General features: G+C 43.6%; 1 protein-coding gene, 1 non-coding gene and 1 pseudogene across 12 annotated transcripts in view; 2 read left to right on the forward strand and 1 right to left on the reverse strand.

Annotated features, from left to right (window-relative positions):
* Positions 1 to 19,172, forward strand: part of HHAT (hedgehog acyltransferase) — a 347,597-nt gene that overhangs the window by 36,748 nt on the left and 291,677 nt on the right. For 10 of the 11 annotated variants that reach the window (XR_003523359.2, XR_003523361.2, XM_027613624.2 and 7 more), the window contains one exon: positions 4,008 to 4,075. Coding sequence is in view for 8 of the 11 variants with exons in the window: in XM_027613624.2 (XP_027469425.2) it covers positions 4,008 to 4,075 (68 nt within the window). In the remaining 3 variants the exon portion in view is untranslated. Of the gene's footprint in view, positions 1 to 4,007; positions 4,076 to 17,180; positions 17,232 to 19,172 lie in introns of those variants that run through there. The other variant, XM_027613630.2, reaches the window with a different exon arrangement.
* LOC118356056 lies at positions 9,990 to 10,189 on the forward strand (annotated as a pseudogene).
* On the reverse strand, positions 12,452 to 12,566 carry LOC113933820. Its single transcript, XR_003523515.2, has one exon. It is a non-coding gene; the product is annotated as a U5 spliceosomal RNA (small nuclear RNA).

Raw genomic sequence — 19,172 nt, forward strand, 5'->3', positions numbered from 1 at the left:
TGCGGCGTGGGTGGCCTTGGGGGTGGGTAATGGGGGCTACCCCTGGTCCTGTCTTTGAACAGGTGGCCTTGGAACCATGGGAGGGGCCACCAGGGGTCCTTCAGTTAACAGGTCTTTTGTGAAAGGACCCAAGTGCGTAGCCCCTGTGGGAGCCAGGCACTGGGCAGTGTGTCTTGATGGCCAGCATCGATAGTGTGTGTCGGGCTTCATGTTACGGTTCACCCTGTTTCCTCTGTCACCTGTGGCCAGGGTGGTGGGAAACGTAGAGCTCCACCTTTCCTACTGGGAATCCAAGCTTGCTGGCCTACCCCCTTCCTCTCAGGCTCGCACGGGCCTTCTCCTCCTATGTGGACACTGGCCCTCAAGGGAGGGGAGTGTTGGCTTCCAGAGAGTCGATTTTTTTTTTTTTTTAAGATTTTACTTATTTGAGAGAGAGAACCAGAGAGAGAGAGTGCACGAGGGAGTGGGGTAGAGGGAGAAGCCGGCCTCCTGCTGAGCGGGGAGCCCGATGTGGGGCTTAATTCCAGGACCTCGGGATCATGACCAGAGCTGAAGGCAGACACTTAACGACTGAGCCACCCAGGCGCCCCCAGCCAGAGTCGACTTTCTTAACACCTGTAGTAAACTTGTCACAGTGACTTGGGACAGGGCCTGAGCTGGAGGGCATGTGAAGGCAACCTTTTGTGTTAGACTCCACAGCTCCTCACTCCTCTAGCCAGTGCTCCCTGCCGTCTGTCAGACACAAAGGAACATGCCCAGAGCTTACGGCTTCCTCTCTGCTGGAGTGTTTGCATCTCAGTCTGGGGCACTTGAACCTCTCTCGGGAGCCCCAAGGATTCCCATGCAAATTGTGTGCCTGGTGGCTTGCCTTGATAGACCCCAGAACTCTTTCAGGTAACAGATGAGCAGCCTTATTTGGGAGATTTGGAGGCCATTTATATTGTATGTTGCTTTGTATCCTATTTACATATATGATTTGCTTTTGCTTGGGCTATTTCTACATCAACTTTTCATTCCCTGAATGGGGTTTGGGACAGGGAAGGAGGGGGACCCCAGTTCTCAAGAGTTGTCATGGGAAAGCCAGCACTTTCTCATCCTTCTATATGACATTTTATATGAATTTTTGAGAGTTGGTTATCGTCAAATTCTTTTCTCTGGAGAAGCCCATCTTTTCTGCTCCCTTTCTCTACTCATTTACTGCCACAATCTGCTGTACCCAGCGGCTTCCTAGAGAAAGAAAGAATCAGTAGGAGCTGATTGGAATTTTTCAAATGCATGGAAACAGCAGGACATGTGAAGCCATGATTGGGTGTGCTGGTCCTCGGCAGTGGCTTGTGTCAGATGAGGGTGTGTGTGTGTCTCCTCCTCTTCCTGATTATTGCCTTCTAATTACCCCCCACCCCACCCCAGAAATGATGTCCTATCAGAATGTTGAGGGTGAAAGGGGGAGGTTAGTTAGCACTTTTAAGTAAATGGTTTACCACCGCAGCTCATTGGCATCGATTAAAATGCAAATCCTCTCCCTCAGTAGGTAGAATGGGGCTTTGATGTATCCTCTTGTTGGGTGGTGGTTGGAGTGGGGAGAGTCAACAGCTGATTTAGTAATGAGGGTTCATCAACAGAAATTGCTTCATTTCTATGCTCTGAGGCAGTTTTGTGGAGCGCTGAATTTTGGGAAATAGAACCAGGGCACCTCGAAGAAAGAGCTGGTTCTGCCTGAGAGTCAGGCCTGTGTGGTGTGGAGGAAATTGCTCAGGCAGAGAAGGCTTCTCTCCGTTTGCAGGGTCCTTTTGCTTGAGTGTATGTGAGGTAGGGTGAAAACTCTTGCCCTGAGTGAGGATATAGGATCTCTAGCTGAAGGGTCTCATCAGAGAAATTCTGAGGGCCGAAGCTCTTTAGGGAAAGATTTCCCACTACAGCTTCTCAACGGCCTTTCTCCTCTATCAACCAAATTCTGTAGCCGGCCTTTCTCCTCTATCAACCAAATTCTGTAGCCATGCATTTTCAGCTAACTTAAGACTGCTTGAAGACGGTGGATTCCAAAGAGGTTGCAAATGTATGTTGTATAGTATTTGTGTCAAGGAATCAGACAAGGGTGAATTGTAGAAATTCTCCAAACCTGAGAGAGGATTTTTGGTTTAGAGCTGTGCTGTCCAGTACTGTAGCCATTAGCTGTACCAGCACTTAAAATGGGGCCACTTCAAATTGAAATGTGCTGTAAGGATAACATGTGTATTGGATTTTGAAGAATTAGTAAGAAAAAGGGATGTAGGGCACCTGAGTGGCTCAGTTGGTTAAGCGACTGCCTTCGGCTCAGGTCATGATCCCCGGGTCCTGGGATGGAGTCCCACCTCGGGCTCCCTGCTCTGCGGGGAGCCTGCTTCTCCCTCTCCCTCTGCCTGCCACTCCCCCTGCTGTGCTCTCTCTCTCTCTCTGTCAAATAAAATCTTAAAAAAAAAAAGGGATGTAGAATGACTCATTCGTAATTGTTTAATACTGATTCCATGTTGAGATAAATAAGATATACTAAAATTTCATCTTTTTTTACTTTTAAAAATTGTGTCTCAGTATTTCCGTTGGGCATCACCAGACAGGATTTCATTTTTCTCCTACCTGCGCAGATTCCTTTTTCCCACTAGGGGGAGCTGCGTTCTAGTTTCAGGAAGTCGGGTGCTTTCACATGTAAATTTCACTGCCTCTGTACCCTTTTAAAAAAGCAAAAAACAAACACAAAGTTTTTGCTTTGTTTCAGTTCTGCACAATTCTGATGTTTGTAGAGGTTACTCTTTGTATGTAAGTGAAGCCAAAACAGAAGAGGCAAGAGGCAGAGAGGTTTTCCCACCTTCTTTGTGTTAATGAATTTTAGGAGGTTCCTGTTAACTTCTTTGTTGGATTGCAGTTGTTTGCCCTTTGTTTGTGGGCTCTTCCCTGGGACTTGAGTCTGTGCACAATTCACGCACACACAACGTGATGTGTGTGCAGCTGTTAACAGGAAGAACCAGAGCCCTGCTGCAGTGACACACCTCCACAGCGCCCCCTGCACCCTGTGGGATGTGGTGGGAATGTGTCCCGGAGCTGGGCCATGTGGCACCCTGGGCCAGTGCTCCCACCCCGCCCTTTGCTGTTGTTCCCAGGGGCACTGTTGCCTGTGGTTGGAGATTGAGGCTTCTCTAGTGTGTGTGTGTGTGTGTGTGTGTGTGTGTCTCTGTGTGTGTGTGTGTGTGTGTGTGTGTGTGTGTGTGTGTGTCTCTGCCCCTGGATCCTACTGTGAAACCAGTGTCCTTTCAGGATTATGTCTTAATGACTACACACTCTCCTGGTTTTTCTGCAATCTTTCTGGGTAGTTCCTTTTCAGTTCTTCTGTGGTTTTGTAGGTTTGTTGGTCTGAGAAGCACTGGTTTTCCCTTGTTTGTATACCCTGAGCCTTTTGGGGTACCACAAGGCCCAGGCAAAGGCCGCACCAGTCTTGTTTTGTTTCATTCCTGGTATATCACGGTGTGTGCCTGGTTATTGTACACCCTTAAGAAGTATTTGAATATTTTGTTATGCTTTTTTTTTTTTTAAAACCAGTTGTATACTTATTACTATTATATGACTTCATTTTATAATCTTGTTAGCATTATGTCCATATCATGGGGCTGTGATCGCCATCATTTTGTGGCATGATCTGTTTAAAATAATTCTTCACCACCTATACAGGTGAGGCATTTGCACTAATTCCCCCCTTGGTTCCTGTTGCTGAAAGCTTTTTTTCTTGATCCCTCTCCATTTGTGACCCTTATTACAATCGAAGGGGACGTTTCCATCAGCCCCACTCTGTATTTCCAGGAACTTAGGTCACAGGAAACTGGAGTGGAAGGTCAAGGAGTCTGACGTGTCTCCATGTCTGTAGCTCAGTCCACAGGCAGCTTTTCCAGAACATATTCCAGTTTCTCTTAGTGGTTCTTCTATTAAACCAACCCAATTTTAAATAAAACTGACTAATGAAAAACTGTTTTTCTTGTCAGAACATGAAGAGGAGCTGGATCGACAGTTTGCCCTGGAGATTGGCACTTTATTTGGAGGATTAAAGAAGGTACTTAGTGGATAAATGATAAAGCTTCTCAGTTTTCAAACCTGGTTTCAGTATTTTGTATTACTATTGTATTTGGCTACTGATGAGCTGTGTATTTGTTTTTCTAAGCATTTGGATAGATTTTTATTTTTATTTTTTTATTTTGATAGATTTTAAAAATGATATAAAAACATTGCTTTCTACTGTTTTTGCTCTAAGTATTTAGTGTGCCAGATATATTTTAAGTTCAATCAGTGTTTGTGGGCTGGCTTGGGACATAAAATAATGCTTGCATTCCAAGTTCCAAACACCCAACTTAACAAATGAGCTTTTGGAAGACCATTCATTTCCAAGCTGGGCACTGCCTATTGCTGCTATTTTTCTACTGTGAGAGTTGCAGGTCTTGCTTAGAATTGCAGCAAGTTTACTTCAATTTCTATTTTGATTTTCTAGGGTAATCTGTCCCTTCTTTCCAGCTTTGGCTCTGTATGGAGCCACTGTATTAGATGGAAGGCCCATGTTCTTGTGGGACTGGGAAGAATGTCCTGTCCTGCATGGGGTGCCATTCCGGCTTTTTTTGTTCTACCCACCAGAAGTTTCCCTGAAAAGTTGGACGCAAATCGAGTTTTCATTCATTGCATCCATTTGTAACTGTTTCTGACTTAAGCCCTTTTAGGATATTAGTAAGACTGTAAGGTGGATGGTATTGTGCCCACTTCAGAGATGAGGAAATCTGGGAAACTTCCATCGTAGTGGAATTTGAGATGAGCCCTAGTGAGTGTCTAAGATCTACTCTTTAGAAATATTTCACTATTGGATCTCTTACAACAGAAAAAAATGGTGAGATCTCTCTCTCTCTCTCTTTCCCCCTCTTATAGTTACAATTCAGGCATTTCAGACAATACTGAATTGTTTGCCAGGGGCAAAAATAAACAACCCATTTTGGACTAAGAGACTTCTAGCTCTTGAGAAGAGAAGCCATTGCAACGCAGGATGAGCAGCTGAACAGAGGGTCAGGCCCCAGCAAGTTCTGGAGCTGTGGCAGATTTCATTGTCAAGGGGCAGGCTCCGTCCTGCTGTGTGTGCCACTTCCAGACAAAGGGGCTTTGTCTTTGCTCACTTCCCAGCTCCTGTCACCACTCCTTCAAGTCTAGCTGCTTGACTCCCTGCCAAGGCTGTAGAGTCCTGGGGAGATGACCTTTGCTAAGCATTCTCCATGACAGACCCTCCCTCCACCCCCCATAACAGGGCATGAGTCAGGGGGTGTCAACATTCAGGACAACTCTGCCTTCATGAAAAAGTGCATAAAGCACAGATACATGCCCTTGGAGCTCCAAGGACTCAGTCCTTCTCCATTCTGAAAAATCGCTGTCCATGCCTCTGTTTGTCTGACCATCCATCCATCGATCTGGTGGGATTGAGTACCTCTTGTCCTCATCTTTCTGTGTCTCATCCCTTGCAAATGGGGTGGGTAGTTTGGAGTCTTAGATTTAGGGGGAAAGTGAGGAGTCCTGGTAGATAGTCAGTAGGTGAGGACAATTGATACTGTGTCCTTGGTGAAGATCATAAGACCCGGGGCCAAATGTAGTGCTAGGGAGTTTACAGATATCTGCTGAAAGTCTCATTTCAGCTAATATAGAGGCCTGATAGGTTCTGGACACTCCTTGATGTATATTTCCTTTCTTTGAGGTTATGGAAGGTGGTAAGCAAATGCTACCCTGCTCTAAATTCTAATCAAAAGAAGATATTTGGTGAGAGTAGGAATTGTGAACTTTAGAGAAGAACTTTAATGTTCTCTGACCAGTCCATGCCTTAAATGTTACAGTTGCTAAACTCAGCACTGCTGACATTTTAGACCAGATAATTCTTTGTTGTGGGGGAGCTGTTCTGTACATTGTAGGACGTTTAGCAGTCTCCCTGGGCTCTGCCTAGTGTATGCCAGCAGCATGTTCTTGTGGGACTGGGAAGAATGTCCTGCCCTGCATGGGGTGCCATTCCGGCTTTTGTTGTTCTACCCACCAGAAGTTTCCCTGAAAAGTTGGACGCAAATCGAGTTTTCATTCATTGCATCCATTTGTCCGTTGCATCCATTTGATGTTCATTGCATCCATGACCCAGGTCATGACAATCAATAATGTCTTCCAGCACTGACGGGTGTCTTTGAGAACAACTGGTCTACCGCAGTATTTAGGCGCTCTCCCCACACAGCCTCTGCCATTTCTGATTTGCCATTTCTTTTGCTCAGCCTGTTTCCTCTTCTGGATTGTTTCTCTCCCTTTCCCTGTCTGGTCCGTATTCCCTCTTCACATCTGAGCCCAGTTGGCTCTCTGTCACAGAAGCATTGCCTGGACCTCTGAGCTGGGTTTAGTGCTCATTGTTCCTGACACTTCCCTGCCTCTCTCTTTATCCCCTTCCACACATAATACTTTTAATGGGTCTGTTTCTGGGCCCAAGTCTGTACTGGGTGTTGGGGACAAAATCATTTCTAGACAGTAAAGGTTCCTGTCCCATTGTCTCTTAATGGGGACAGACCGAAGGTAAGTAAATGAACAAACCTAACAGCCACAGATCGAGCTAAATGATAATGATGAAAATGCATAGGGTGATGTGATATAATGCTTTGGATTGTGTCTTGTTCTCTATAATGATGAATATATTTGTACAGTTGTATTTTATATTATCCATCCTCCACTAGACTGTGGGTCCCACAGGGACAGTGCTGGTATCAATCAATCTGGTATCTTTAGTGCCTAGAATAGAAGAGGTGAGTATTTTATTGAATGTAACTGCAGGAAAGAGTGAATACCACTGTGCCGAGTTGTAACATTGGAGTAAAATGCATCAGTACTAACTGCATTTAGAGAGATGTGTAGGTATATGCGGAGTGGGACGGTGTTTATAGTCAGAGCAGGGAGAGACCACCGTGGCACAGCCCATCACAAACTGCTTCTGTACAGCTGAGCTACACAGAGTGGTAGGATTTGGCAAGGTCAACAGTAGAGGAGATGTTGTTCCAGAGGGGCTCGCTGTGATTGGAAAAGGGAAGGAGGTATTAGGGAGATGCTGATCCAGGTGAAGCTTTACTGAGTATAGTGAAGGGGATCTGGGGCTGACCTGTCCTCCACCTTTTGATGATGTTGGAGTTTGGAGGATTATAGCCCAAATCAGGAATGCCTTTGGGCCTGGTAATTTCTTCGGCATGAAGCTGATGGCACTTGCTGAGATGCCAGATGTGGGGGGTGGGGAGCTTGTGTAGGTGCAGTGGTCACTGACTGCTCACATCCCATATGCTGAGGCATTTGCATCCTCCTTTGCAATGTCTGCTCTTCCTGGCTTGGAAGTGCCCCTTCCTGCAGGAACCGGTGGCTTCCTGGAGCAGGTGAGTGCTGGGAGCCTGTGGGTGGCCAGGGATGGGTCCCGCCTGGTCCCTTTCCATTTTGGGCCATTCTGTGTCTTGGTGTTTGGTGGTCCCCTTGTCTTTTTTTTTCGGCTAGTTTTCTGGCTAGTGGTCCCAATCGATAAAGGGAACTTTTTAGTGCCCATGTGCCTTGGATGACTGTAGTAAATCTGGATGGTCTGAATCAAACTGATAACAAATGAAGCGCTATGTTGGGTTGTACTGTCGTGAATTTTTTCCCCTTTTATTATTCCTGATTCAAGGTAATTGGCATAACGGAAGGAGCACAGGCTTGGAGTTAGATGGACTTGAGTTCACAATGCAGTTTACTGCATTTTGGAAAATGCTTTAGCTCCTCTGAGCCTCAGTTTTGTTATCTGGAGCATGGAAAGGGGAGGCTGTGGGGAAAGAGATGCTGGATGGAGAGCACCCAGCCTGTGTGTGCCTGGTGCAGAATGGATGCCCAGAGTGTGTTTTTGTGGTGGTGGTTATGTTTTTCCTTGCACGGAAAACATCCTTGTTTCTGAGTTAAGATTTGTTGATTCTCCTTCTCTTGCAAACAGGTAATGTTGTACAGAGAAGCATTTAAATCTAGACGGGGATTGCTACTGAAGGGAGCTCTCAAAAGCCTAATATCTTACAAAAAATTTTACACGTAATCCATTCCTCCTTCTTTCCTGAGGGCGCTCCTTCCTGTGGCAGATTCTGAAATGGGGGCATCCTTGTAGATAATAAGTTCTTCCAGAAGTAGAATCAGAGGGGAATTTTCAGTGCCTGTCAGAAGGGTGAGGAAGAAAAGACAAGATCAGAGGAGGGAAGCTTGATCATTTAAATCTTTGAATGTGAAGAGAAAAGAGGTACTTTTCTAAAGTACAGACCCAGTATTTATTTATTTATTTTTTTAAAGATTTTATTTATTTGACAGAGAGAGACATAGCGAGAGAGGGAACACAAGCAGGGGGAGTGGGAGAGGGAGAAGCAGGCTTCCCTCGGAGCAGGGAGCCTGATGCGGGGCTCGATCCTAGGACCCTGGGATCATGACCTGAGCTGAAGGCAGATGCCCAACGACTGAGCCACCCAGGCGCCCCGAGACCCAGTATTTAGCACTCAAGTTTCACCTCTACAGATTTTAAAATTCAGCTCATTTTTTTTTAATTCCTCTGTAATTTCAATACTTTATTTTATTTTATATTTTTTAAAGATTTTATTTATTTGACAGAGACCCAGTGAGAGAGGGAACACAAGCAGGGGGGAGTGGGAGAGGGAGAAGCAGGCTTCCCGCTGAGCAGGGAGCCCAGCGCGGGGCTCCATCCCAGGACCCTGGGATCATGACCTGAGCTGAAGGCAGATGCTTAATGGCTGAGCCACCCAGGCGCCCCTGTATTCCAATACTTTAAAAAAACGAAAAGCTCTGTTTGATTCCCTGAACAAATACTCCTTGAGCACCCACTGTGTGAGAGGCTTCTAGGGGGTGGGCTGGGTGCTGGAAGGCCAGGACATTCTGGGCTCAGTCTCCTCACTGGGTTCTGGATTTGGGGGAGGGTGATGATGGGGCCGTGAGGCGGGTGATGCAACCCTCTGTGGGCCGTGGAGAAGCGGAGGGTGCATATGATTTGGACCCACGGTAATTCCAGCTGCGGTCTCGGAGGAAAGGTGGGTGAAGGGCAGAGCACGTATTCGGACCTGGATGAGAGAGAGGGAGAATAGCTTGGCTGGGAGGCTGGGTGTCGGGGGACGATGGTACAGGATAGATAGGGGCCGACCACCAAGGCTTTGGACACCATATGTGGAGTCTGGACTTTATTCAGAAGGCAGCGGACAGTTACTGTGAACGGGTTCAGGCTATTGTCCTTTCTTCTGGGGGCCTCTCTCAGGACCCTTGTGATGTTCCTGCCTGGCCCACGCCCTGCACCTCCCCTTACCTTACGTCCTTCCCCCCACCCCACCCCCTCCCCAGCAAGGTTTGTGCATCCCTGGGGTTAATGTCTCATGTTACTCAGAAGCCATTCATGCTCCCCATTTCTTACAGTATAAAGTGCAGACTCCATAGCTGACATTTAGCCCCATTTGTCTGCTGACCCTCCCTTGTGTTGGCTCCGCAGATCCTTGTGGTCACCCTTTGCTGCGAAGTAACAGAATTGTCTGCCGTCCCCTGAAGATGCCTTGATGTTTCCTACCCGTGACAGTTCCTGCAGACTGGTGTGCATGCTCCTGTGCTCGGGGAACAGCCCCCAGCCCCCAGGGAACCTTCCCTGACTCCTCTCTCCTTGCTCCAACCTCCGGTTGGCATCGATTTCTCTCTCTCCTATGAGTTCCATTCCCAGGACTCTTTCCTGAATCTGTTATCTAACAGTTATCTGTTTGAGATGTCGGAGGATCTTTCATCTCTGCCTCCCCTTGCTTGACATTTAGTAGGCATCCAGTAGTGTTTGTTGGGTTAAGGTGAACATGCCTGTCTCATTGGGGGCTTATTGTAAAGGAATATTGGTCCCTCAGCAACACTGGCTTTGTTGCATGTGTCTAAATTCTGGCAGGTGCAGCTTTGCGCAGTGGCAGTATCGTAGCCAATGAGGTTTATCCGAGGCGCGATTATTGCTAATTAAATTCTGGCAGGTGTAGAGAGTTTAGGTTTTACCTCCTTTTCGTTAAGCTGTAGCCCCTCAGAGATGATTTGAGCGTTCTTATTATATCTCTGCTTCCCTCCATCTGATGGGAGCAGATTAATAAGCAGTTTGGCTGTGCATGAGAACTTTCAGCTTGTCCTTATTAACAGAAAATTGGATTTTATGCAGCTTTGCCCCTTCACGGAGGGGCTGCCCAGCAGAGGCAGATTCCTGTGCCCTCTGCCAGCCCCTCAGGCAAAGAGGGTGTTGGTTGAAGAATCTCCACGTGGTAGGACCAAGAAACCCACAGACTGGTGATGGGAGGAAGGTTCCTGAGCACACGATGGGCCTGATTCCCTCTTGTTGACATAAAGAACTCCTGCTCTTTACCTGTCAGTACACTCTTACCTAGTCTCATCCCTGCTGGGTTTTCTCCTTGATGTGTGGGAGAGAGAGGAGTAGAGAGAAGGGTGGGTGTTCCCCATGAAAGCTGAGTCAGATCTCATGGTGGGGAATAGGTTTTGAGTGAGATGTTTCTCAGCCACAAACCAGGGAGTTTACATGTGACTGTTTGCTTACCCACTGCTTTGTGGCCCAGGCTGCAGAGGCTCAGGGAAGTAACAGGTGTGGTTTCTTTCCCCTGAGAAAGCCAGGCTGACCTACAGCTTCAACAGAGATGATGCACTATGTATTTAACAAAGGGGAGAGGCATCAGTCAAGCCAAAGAGACTACCAGTTACATACAGTCAGGACGGTTGGCCCTATTTGTGTGTCCTGCCTGAAAATCGGTCCTGGCATTACATTTAACAAAGTGTTTCCATGCGTGTGACTGTCTCTTGTCCAAGAGTTTCCATGTGATGAATGTCTCTTGTTAGCATAGCCAAAAATTGCTGGGAGACTCTCTAGCCTTGGAGTGACCAGGGAAGGCTCCCTGGACGAGGTGGATTTGAGCTGAGCTTTGAACAGAAGGGTCATGTTTTGAACTGACCCAAGCCTGTTTGGTGGTTCAACAAAAATCAAATTCTTTGGTTTTATTCTTGGTGGATTCCAGCAGTTGGAGGTGTGTAGGAATTAAATGTCTTCCTGTCCCACAACTGTGCTGCCAAGTGGTATGTTATAAGGAAAGAATCTAGATCTGAATTGTGCCTTGCATGCAATACTTATTAGTAGGCAGGTACAAAACTTGCCATCAAACCTGTTCCTGGAAGCTCGAGAAGCCTCTGTTCTCTGTCTTTAGGTACTCCAACCAGCACTTTGCAGGAAGATTTATCTGAGGCTGAGGCAGTCCTACCCTGTGGTTGAGAGCAGACGCTCTGCTAGTCTCATCAGGGATAGTCTTAGGAAGTAAAGGGACACAGAACCAAAGGAGGGCTAGACTTAGAGTGATTCTCCCTGAAGCTCTGGGTGCCGGCTCAAGGGACCCATGCCTCATCCTTACAAGAGTTTTAGAGCCCGAGAAAATCGCCAACCCCCCACATATATTGAACACCACTTCCTTCATTTGTAAATTATTTATTTCTAACATTGCTTATGCTAATAAACTCAGGTTCAGCTTTAGATACCAATATTGGAATTATTCGAATTGCAGCCCTCTGGGACTGCATTTCCGATTAGCACGTTCAAGTGCTAACTTTTTCCTTAATTTATACAACATACCTTATTAATAACTATTCTAACAGAATTTGGAAAGAAGCAGCAGAGATCAGCCCAGGCAGTTTGAACTGTGTCTTGGAGCTGAAATCTGGGGAAAGATGCGGGGAGGAGGGGAAACCCTTCTTTCTCTCAGTACATCCCCTAAAAGTAGTGTCTGTCAGCATTCCTTAAAAGGTTAATCATAACATGACAGGTGATATAAGTCTCTGTTAAAAAGAAGTTAGAAGCAGCTGCAGGGTAGGAGTGAGATCATGGGGCCTGTGGGAGATGTGAAGATGCTGTTCCAGGTAGGTGAGGGCTAGTTAGTTCATCATAGTTTTGCTCCCAGTTTCATGACAGCAAATCTCAAACCAAATCGATCAGGCATAGTCACTTATTAGGTAGGCGGTGGAAACCAGACCTGTGAGCCCAAGAAAATTCTTTATAGAAACGTGTGCCACTGCCTTGCATAGAAGTTTCCTTTCAGAGATTGGACCTTACGTAGCCAGAAATTCAGTCGTGTGGTGGCATGCAGGCCCTTAAAATCTAGTCTCAGACATGACCCAAGATGTATATTGTTAACATTTTCAGACTCTTTATTTCAAGCAATGTTTCCAACTGGAATCATGCAAACTCAAAAGCTTCATTAATGACTGTGGATTATCACTGACTAGAATTGTTTACAATAACAGCGGAATAAAAACTGTATTAAAAGTACACATCTTCATTCTTAAAAATTAGGTCTTTCTTTACAACAACTAATATAGCCTTGCCCAAAGCAAGGCCTCAAAAAATTGGCAAGACTCAGAATTGTTTCTCTCCACGGAAATCTTTAGTAAAAGGCGAAAGATTTATGCGTTTTGAAGAAAAACCAGAGTATGAATGTAACTGCCCCAATCTCACTACTCCAGTAACTACAACTCCTAGTTCACTGAAGGTGGCTCTTTAGCCATGAGTGCTACTCCCTATTTAGTTTGCACAAGAAATTCTGTAAGTAAACTTCTCATAGTTAGAAATGTCCAGTTAGAAGAAATATTCTTTTAAAATTTGAAAAGATAGTACTCTATGCAGGGTACTATGGGTATGCAAATGAGAAGTCTGAGTCATCCACTTTGAGAGTCTTCAAAGACCTTTGTATTCACAGCTGCTTCTGGAGCCACCATTAGGGGGCGAAGCAGAAGGCTGTCTGTCTCTGTACCCCGTCCTGGTTCAACCACAGAAATTCCAGTTTTACCCCTTTTGTATACTGGGACTTGGAGTACAGTCCCATTCCTTTCCTTTGCAATCCTCTAACCACCAACACAAGCAAGACACGGAACCACAAAGAACCCCCTCTTGCCGCTTCTTTCTAGACGCACCTGTCCTGCTCTCCGCATCCGTAACCCATGGAAGCCACTGTTGTGTTCCATCTCATAATTTTGTCGTTTGGAGAATGTTGTACAAATGGAATCATATAGCATGTAATCTTTTGAGACTGGCTTTTGTTTTGTTTTGTTTTTCTTCCCCACTCAGCATAATGCCCTTGAGGTCCATCGAGTTGTGTGTATCAGTAGTTCATTCCTTTTCATTGCAGGGTCCGCGACACAGATGGACCACAGCTTGTTTAACCGTTCCATTGTTTTTTTTTTTTTTAAAGATTTTATTTATTTAATTGACAGAGAGAGAGACAGAGAGAGAGGGAACACAAGCAGGGGGAGCGGGAGAGGGAGAAGCAGGCTTCCCGCGGAGCAGGGAGCCCGATGTGGGACCCGATCCCAGGACCCTGGGATCATGACCTGAGCCGAAGGCAGACGCCTAACGACTGAGCCACCCAGGCGCCCAACCGTTCCATTGTTGAAGGGCATTTTGGTTGTTTCTAGTTTTTGGCTATTACGAATACATCTGATACGAATATTTGTATACAGGTTTTGTTTGGACACAAGTTTTCATTTCTCAGGGATAAATACCCAGGAGCTTGATTGTTGGATGGTATGATAAGTATATGTTTAATTTTACAGAGCTGTCCAAACTGTTTTTTTCAGAATGGCTCTACCATTTTACATTCCTGTTAGCAATGCATGAGATGCTTAGTTTGTCTGCATACTTGCCAGCATCTGGTATTATCAACACTCAAATTTTAGCTTTTCTGATAGATGTGCAGTGATATCTCCTGGTTTAATTTGCATTTCCCTGACAGTGATATTGAATATCTTTTCATGCACTTCTTTGTCATCTGTATATTCTTTTCAGTGAAGTACTGTTCATGTCTTTTGCCAGTTTTCTCCCTGGATTGTTTTGTCTTTACTGTTGAGTTTAGAGAGTTCTTTATATAGTCTAGATACTAGTCCTTTGTCAGATAGGTGATTTGCAAATATTTTTTTCCTGTCAGTAGCTTGCTTTTCATCCTCTTAGGGTCTTTCACAGAAATTCAGTTTATTGATTTTTTTTTTTTCCTCTTATGGATTATGCTTTTGGTATCATTTCTAAGAACTCTTGGCCTGGTTGCATGGCCCAAAGATTTTCCATTTTTTTCCCAAAAGTTTCATAGTTTTGCATTTTACATCTAAATCCATGATCCATTTTGAGTTAAATTTTTTAAAGGTTTTATTTTTAAGTAATCTCTATACCTAATTTGGGGCTTGAATTTACAACCCCAAGATCAAAGAGTCACACACTCTACCAACTGAGCCACCCAGGCACCCCAAGTTAATTTTTGTATTACCGAAGTAGAGGTTTATTTATTATTTTTTTGCTATGGATGTCCAGTTGCTACAGCACCATTTATTGAAAAGACTATTCTTCTTCCATTGAATTGTTTTTGTACCTTTGTCAAAAATCAATTGGCCAGACTAGTATGGCTCTATTTCTGGGTTCTCATTTCTGTTCCATTGATCTGTGTAGCTGTCTCTCCATGAATGCCACGTTCTCTTGATTACTGGTAAGTCTTAACATCAGGTTATATAATCTTTCTAGTTTTATTCTTTTTCAAAATTGTTTTAGCTCGGGGCGCCTGGGTGGCTAAATGACTATTTTAGTGTCTGCCTTCGGCTCAGGTCATGGTCCCAGGGTCCTGGGATTGAGCCCCACGTCAGGGCTTCCTGCTGAGTGGGAAGTCTGCTTCTCCCTCTCCCATTCTCCCTGCTTGTGTTTCTACTCTCGCTGTGTCTCTGTCAAATAAATAAATAAAATATTAAAAAAAATTGTTTTAGCTCATTTAGTTCCTTTGCTTTTCCATATACATTTGAGAACAGGCTTTTCTGTATCTACAAAACATTTTGCTGGGATTTTGATAGGCATTCTATTAAAATGTTAGATCAATTTGGGGGAAATTGATGTTTTTACTATGTTGAATCTTCCAGCCCACGAAGGCGGCCGATCTTTCTGTTTGCCTCTTTATTTCTTTCATTAGTGTTTTGTAGTTTTTAGCATACAGATTTCATACATGTTTTGTTAGATTTATACCTATGTATTCTATTTTATTTTTCTTAACACTTAAATTTATTTATTTATTTATTTATTTATTTATTTATTTATTTATTTTAAGCAAACTCTTTGCCACTTGTGGGGCTTGAACTCACGACTCCAAGATCGAGACTTGCATGTTGTGCTGACTGAGCCAGCTAGGCACTCCTAAGTATTTTATTTTTTGAGCAATTATAAATGGTCTTACAGTTTTAATTTCAATTTCCACATGTTAGCTGCTAGTATATAGAAGTATAATTGACTTTTATATTTTGATCTTGTATCCTATGACTTTTCTAAACTCATTTATTACAGGAAGTATTTTTTCCCCCTTTTTTGATAGATTTGTTGAGATTTTCTACATAGACAACCATGTCATCTACAAATCAGGACAGTTTTATTTCTTCATTTTCAATCTGTGTAACTTGCATTTTCTTATTGTACTGGCTAGGATTCCCAGTATTGTGTTGAATAAGAGTGATGAGAGTATACGTCCTTGTCTTTTTCTTATTCTTAACCATTCAGCTTCACCACTAAGTTTGATGTTTCTGTATATTTTTTGTGGATGTTCTTTATCAAGTTGAGGATGTTCCTCTCTATTCGTAGTTTTTTAAGAGTTTTTATGAATGAGTATTGAATTTTGTCAGATAATTTTTCCGCATCAATTGATATGATCATGGGATTTTTCTTCTTCTTCTTCTTCTTTTTTAAAGATTTTATTTATTCACTCGAGAAACAGAGATACAGAGAGAGAGAGCATGAGCAGGGGGAGAGGCAGAGGGAGAGGGAGAAGCAGGCTCCCCATTGAGCCAGGAGCCAGATGTGGGGCTCGATCCCAGGACCCTGGGATCATGACCTGAGCCGAAGGCAGATGCCCAACCATCTGAGCCACCCAGGCGCCCCGATCATGGGATTTTTCTTTTTTTTTTTTAAAGATTTTATTTATTTATTTGAGAGAGAGAGAGTGAGAGATAGCACGAGAGGGAGGAGGGTCAGCGGGAGAAGCAGACTCCCTGCTGAGCAGGGAGCCCGATGCGGGACTCGATCCCGGGACTCCAGGATCATGACCTGAGCCGAAGGCAGTCGCTTAACCAACTGAGCCACCCAGGCGCCCACATGGGATTTTTCTTAAAAAGAATATGTTGATATGGGATGCCTGGGTGGCTCAGTTGGTTAAGCGTCTGACTTCAGCTCAGGTCTCATCAGGCTCCTTGCTCAGTGGGGAGCCTGCTTCCCCCTCTGCTGGCTGCTCCCCCCTTGTGCTCTCTGACAAATAAATAAAATCTTAAAAAAAAAAGAATATATTAATATGGTGAGTTACTTTGATTAACTTTTCAATATTGAACCAGCCTTATATCCCTGGGATAAACCCACTTGGTTGTGGTGTATAATGTTTTTTTCACATTGCTGGAGTCCATTTGTTAATATTCTGTTGAGAATTTTGGTGATTAAGCTCACGAGGGATATTGGACTCTAGTTCTCTCTCTCTCTCTCCCTCCCCCCCCCCCCTTTTTTTTTGGTACTGTCCGATTTTGAGCAGTTATATGTAGTCTTGTATTTTTAACTTCAAATTTCATGTGTTCATTGCTAGACTTATAAAATGAGTTAGTGTTTCCCTCTTAGAACATCTTCAGGTGTCTAATAAAATTCTTCAGTCAACTACTTGGGACTGGAGATTTTCTTTAAGGGTGTTTTAAGCTATGAATTTGATTTTTTTTGGTGGTTAAAATGATGTATTTTGTATTGGGTGAGTTCTGGTAGTTTGTGCTTTTCAAGGAATTAGTCCATTTTATCTAAGTTGTCAAATTTATGTATATAGAGTTCTTCATAGTATCCCTTATTAGCCTCAATGTCTGTGGAGCTTGATGATATCCCGTTTCATTCCTGTTATCCGTAATTTGGGTTGTCTTCTCTTTTATCCCTTTTTTTTTTTTTTAAAGATTTTATTTATTTGACAGAGACAGAGCACAAGCAGGAGGAAGTGGCAGGCAGAGGGAAAGGGAGAAGCAGGCTTCCCGCCGAGCAGGGAGCCCGATGTGGGGTCCCAGGATCCTGGGACCATGACCTGAGTTGAAGCAGATGCTTAACCGGCTGAGCCACCCAGGTGCCCTTCTCTTTTATTCTTTGTCCATTTGCTAGAGATTTGTGAACTTGATTTTTACAAAGAACCAGCTTTTCGTTCCACTGATTTTTCTCTATTCTGTTTTCTGTTTTATTGATTTCTTATCTATATTTCCTTCTTCGTACTTGTTCTGAGTTTATTTTGCTCATTTTCTAGTTTCTTGAGGTGGTAGCTTAGAGTTTTGAGACTTTGACTCTTTCTAATATACATATGTAGTGTTATAAATATTTTTCCAGCACTGCATTAGCTGCATCCTACATATTTTGATAAATCGTACTTTCATTTTTATTCAGTTCTATATTTTTATTTCCCTCAAGACTTCCCCTCTGACTCATGGGTTATTTAGAACTATCTTGCTTAATTTCTAAGTGTTTGGAGATTTTCCTGTTATCTTTCTGGTACTGATTTCTAGTTTGATGCCATTGTGGTCAGAGAATACACTCTGTATGATGAAATTCTTTTAAATTTGTTGATTTGTTTTATGGCTCAGGATATAGTCTATCTTAGTGAATGTTCCATGGGTACTTAAAAAGAATGTGTGTTCTGATGCTGTTGGATGCAATGTCCTATAAATGTTGATAAGATCCTGTTGGTTGGTGGTAAGCTTTCCTGTATCCTTGATTTTCTGTCTAGGAGTTTTATCAACTGTTGAGAGAGAGGGGTGTTGAAGTCTTAACTGTAATTGTGGATTTGTCTGTTTCTCCTTTTCTGTCAGTTCTTCATGGATATTTCAGCTGTTTTTTGGTACATACACCAAGGGTTGCTACATTTTCTTGTTGGATTGACCCTTTTATCATAATTTAATGATCCTGGTGATTTTCTTTCACTGAAGTCCCCTTGATATATTAATATAGTGACTGTTGCTTTCTTTTGTGTGGTGTATCCTTTTCTATCCTTATATTTGTGTTATATTTGAAGTGAATTTTTTGCAGACAGCATAGATTTGGATCAGTTCCTAAAAATTCATTCTGCCATTTTCTTATAATTGGTATACTTAATTTGACTGGGTTCATTCAGCATCTTGACTCTGTAGGTTTATGCCTTTTGCCAAATTTGTGAAATTTGTAGCCATTATTTCTTTTAATTTTTTTTCAGCCCCACATTTTTTCCCCTTTCCTTCTAGGATTCCAGTGACATGAATGTTATATTTTTTATAATTGTACCTCAGATCCCTGAGGTTCTGTTTATTTTCTCAGCCTATTTTTTTCTGTTATTCAGACTGTGTAATTTCTATTGACCTATCTTTATGTTCGATGATTCTTTCATGTGTCCTCTACCTCCACTGTGAAGCCCATCTGTGAGTTATTTTATTTTGTTCATGTCATTCCTCAAATCCTGAGTTTCCTAGCCAGGCTGCTTTCTTCTTTCCTCTTTCACAGTTTTCTTATGTTTGTTTTATAATGACATCCAGGGTTTTTAGCCATTCTTCATGGGAGGGTTGGGGGGAAGTGAGTTTATTATAGAAGGATATGATAAAAGATACACGTGAACATCCAGATGGAACAAGTGCATAGGCAAGGCCTGTGGGAAGAGGTGTGGGGCTTCCATGCCCTTTCCAGGAGCACCCCTCTCTCAGTACCACCATGAGTTCACCAACCCAGAAGTTCTGTGAAACTGGTACTTTTGGGATTTTTTAAAAAAATTTTATGTTAGTCACCATACATTACATCATTAGTTTTTGATGTAGTGTTCCATGATTCCCTGTTTGCGTATAACACCTAGTGCTCCATGCAATATGTGCCCTCCTTAATACCCATCACTGGGCTATCCCATCCCCCCACCCTCCACTTTTGGGATTTTTATAGAGGCTTCCTTACATAGGCATGATCATTCATTTGATTTCCAGCCTGTCTCCCCTCTCTGGAGAATGGGGGTGGGTGGGTGGGAAATTCCAAGCTTCTAATCCTGGCTTGGTCTTTCTGG

This window comes from Zalophus californianus, chromosome 10 (assembly GCF_009762305.2).
Source record: "Zalophus californianus isolate mZalCal1 chromosome 10, mZalCal1.pri.v2, whole genome shotgun sequence".
NCBI classification, from domain to species: domain Eukaryota; kingdom Metazoa; phylum Chordata; class Mammalia; order Carnivora; family Otariidae; genus Zalophus; species Zalophus californianus.